At 32.8% G+C, this 3,922-nt stretch overlaps 1 protein-coding gene across 1 annotated transcript; it reads right to left on the bottom strand.

Annotated features, from left to right (window-relative positions):
• Positions 1-1,263: 1,263 nt before the first annotated feature.
• Positions 1,264-3,066, bottom strand: LOC114364029 (uncharacterized; the record flags this gene model as incomplete). The annotated part of the gene is made up of 1 exon (XM_028320011.1): positions 1,264-3,066. A coding segment is annotated over one exon (1,803 nt), but the record flags the coding sequence as incomplete, so codon positions are not given.
• Positions 3,067-3,922: the final 856 nt, after the last annotated feature.

The following is a 3,922-nucleotide window of genomic DNA, read 5'->3' as shown; positions in this document are numbered from 1 at the left end:
TTACAGCTGCTATGGAATGTATCTAGGTGACCTGGAGATACAGCCGGATTATACAGGGTGGAAACGAGAAGTTACAAAATCCAAAAATTCAATGTTACCAGCTTCCATAATCTGTAACCTATTATTGGTACCATTTGAAAGAGCTCGTGAAGCACTTTCAGAATCAGTAACTAGTTTTTCGATATCTTGTATAGTTTAGAAATAATCGAGTGAGATCACTTATCGTTCCATATGTATAACCACCCTGTATAATCCGGCTGTATCTCCAGGTCACCTAGATACATTCCATAGCAGCTGTAATAGACATTTAGGTACATACATTTACCAATTTTGGTGATAAATAGGCATTTTGTATTAGTTTTTGTATAACGCCTGAACAAAAACAAAGGGTAATATTTTGGTGTTATACATAGATTTCGAATATAAAAAATATATAATGTAACTAATTAAGACATGACAAAAAAACTGAGCTATGTCTCGTTTCTGTCGGGTCTGGGTTTTTTTTGAATGGGGCGTGACCGTTCTTCTTTGGGGCTTGTCCCATTTCCCGCAAAATTACGAGGATTTAAGTTTTTAATTTTTAGTTTTCACCTTTTCCTTCAAAAACAAGTGAAGACGTGGGTAACTTAAAAATTAATAAGCAAATATTTTATATCATGCGATAGCCAATAAAATCATCTATTAGTAGAAGTAGAAAACGGACCCAAGTTTCATACATTTTAAGGGAGTAAGAATGGATTTAATTAGAAAAAACATAACTTTTTTCACATCTTTTTCAGTTATTTTCCAACACAAGAAAAACCAGGTCGTTAAGGTATGTTTTATTTGCATTGTATTACTAGCATTTGAGCTATTCTACAAAACGAATGTAAATTTATTAGTCTACGTCAATTAGTTTCGACGTAATCGTTGAACAAAGATACCCCTTCCCAGCGGTTTCCATAGCGCACGCTACATGCGAAAATGCACTGCCTGAAAGAATCACACAACCTATTCCGATTACTATGGAAACCGCTGGGAAGGGGTATCTTTGTTCAACAATTACGTCGAAACTAATAAACGTTTATTAATAAATTTACATTCGTTTTGTAGAATAGCTCAAATACTAATAATACAATGCAAATAAAACATACATACCTTAACGACTATATTGGAATTGTAATTAGTACAACAATTATTATTAAAAGAAATAAAAAAGATTGTGATTAGTTTGAATTCAAAATTTTGACTAAGTGTGCAAAAACAAAAAAATATATAATATATTCAATCATCAAACATATCTTCATTACACTTTATAAGAATAATACTTTTAATTGTCTGATCCAACAGACGATTTCGGGAAGGTGTTAAAATAAATTTTAATGTAGAAAATAGCCGTTCTACGGTGACCTGCGTTGCTGGAGCAGCAAGCACTACCAGCGCTACTTCAGCTAATTCATTTGGTAATTTTTGTGTCCAGTACACTATCACGTCTTCCGTAATGGCAAGTCTTGGAGTTGTCGCATATTCAGCTAAGAAATAGTCAAAATTCATTCTTACGAAGTCGGTTGAACGATGTCTTACTCTTTGTGTTTCATCTAAAATTGATTCCAAAGACTGAAGGTCAGTTTGAAAATTATTACCGGGTACTGAATGTTGTACGCTTATGGGATCCCGAGAAGTACTTGCTTGATTTAAAACACTAGAACTCTCTTGGATTTCTGGGCTATTTTTTTCCCGCTCTTGATGTATGAGACACATCTGTCGATGGACATCCTTAATCCAGTTTCTGGCAATCTCTATTTCTTGTTCTGATAAAGTTATCTTCCATCTGGGATCAATAAAAATTGCCGCCAAAAATGCATTATTCTGCAGTAACAGATTTTCTCTATGTATCATAGAAGTTACAATATCTTTGGCCAGCGGGAAATCGAGATTTTCTGTCTTGTTTTTACAAATTATCCATATTGAATAAAAATCACCCAATGTTAGCTGCTCTGCTTGAAGGCGTATTGTAGCTTCGGCCGCTGGTTGTAAACATTCCAGTATTTTATTTATTTCTAACCAAAAATTCTCACTAAGTATTTGACATATTTCCTCAGAGTCATCACAAATTGCTTTTAACTCTTTTAGTCTTCTCAACATGTTATACGTCGATGCCCATCTAGTGTTACAGTCTATGACTGGTTTTCTCAGTTTTTGTGATCGAATCCTGATTTTCATTAAAGGTCGACGTAAAATACTAACGACACGGCGACTAATGTCAATGACGGAATCGGTTTCCGGGTTTTTATTTATAGCATCTTTTACACAAAGCTGTAAAGTATGTGCTGCACATCTTACTGATGTAATTTGAAATGGATGACTTTCTGTGTCTTCATTGGTATCATTTAAAACAGTGGCATCAAATGAATCAACACCTGAATTAAAATTGTTTTCATCGTCTGTTTCTTCTTCGCTGTCATTATTTTCGTTTCTTATTTCTTCATTAAATAAACTTGTTACCTTTAAGTAGTTCGATCCGTTATCTGTCGTGATAGAGTAAATATTTCTCAAAGGAATACCAAAATCGCCAAGAATGTCAATGATTATTAATTTCAAATTTTCTGCTGTTTGTCTATCAAAAATTTCCTGGAGAGCCAATGTACGTGAAACAATTTTGTTTTTTTTTATGTACTGAACATTAACTCCAATAAATTGCCTGTCCAAGCACGTAGCAGAATCTAATTTGACAGAAATCATCTTTTGTTTTAATTCAGTGGTGATTTTTTCTTTTATTTCGTAAGATTTATCTAAAATCATATCTTTTATTTTTTTACTATTTCCTTCATTTTTAAAATCAGGTAATATTAAAGCCTTAATGTCACAAAAAGCTTCGTCATCGAGTAGTTCAAATGGCCTTCCATGAACAGCAATCAATTTGATGCAGCTATCTAGTAATTTTTTTCGTTTTTTATCCTTTTCATCTTCGGTTGCGTTCTTTTTTTCTGTAATTTTTACAGATAATTTATTTATTTGTACTACTTTTTTGTATTCGTCTTCATGTTTTAGACGCAGGTGATTCATCAAATTTGTGGCGTGGTTACCCTGAAAACAAAATCAGTATTTACTAAAGATAATTATAATATTATTTTATAAATATCTGACAAAATCATGATCAGAATGTATGAAACAACTTATCCCTATACTTAGTGACGACCGTACAGCAGTGTTGGCACTAATCAATTAATTTTTTAATCAATTAATTAATTCGATTAATTTTAATCATGATTAAAAAAGTAATCATAATTAATTTGTTATTCAATTATCATTAGTTTGATTAATTTGGTTAACTTTATTAACTAGGTACCTAAATGTTCTATGCAAACAATGGAAAAACATTGAATTCCAATATTACATGTTTGGTTTTAGCAGAGTAAATTTTAGGCTACAATTCCGACCTTCCGTAGGAGCACAGTAGATAAATCAAACAGTACGGAAGCTTCATACAAACCACAGTAGATAAATCAAACAGTACGGAAGCTTCATACAAACGCTCGAAATCAGACTCACGCACACAGACGCACGCTTTACACGAGCTCTAAGCGAACCTCGCAGTCCATCCGTCGCGAGTGTCGCGCGCGTTGTGTTTTTAATAATAATTTTATTGCATGCACTGTCCGCTGTATTTTTTAAAAACATGCCACTAGTGCATTGCGTAGTTTATGGCTGCTTGAACTCGGCATCTTCAAAACCAGAACTTTCATTTTTTAAACTTCGTAATAATTCTGAATTGTAAAAATGATTAAATATTACTTTTTAAATAAAGTGCTTACATCTGATTTTGTAATAGTTCTTTTTAAATTACGTAATTACGATTTTTAACAATTTATGTGTTCTATTTGATAAAGTAATTTGCTCCGCGCGCTTTTGTACTAAGTGATGAACTGTATTTGAAATGAGG

The sequence above is a fragment of the Ostrinia furnacalis genome, unplaced genomic scaffold (genome assembly GCF_004193835.3).
Source record: "Ostrinia furnacalis isolate ACB-3 unplaced genomic scaffold, ASM419383v2 OfSCF0410, whole genome shotgun sequence".
Lineage (NCBI taxonomy): Eukaryota > Metazoa > Arthropoda > Insecta > Lepidoptera > Crambidae > Ostrinia > Ostrinia furnacalis.
Note: the sequence above shows the minus strand (reverse complement) of the source record. Positions and strands in the feature narration are given on the sequence as shown.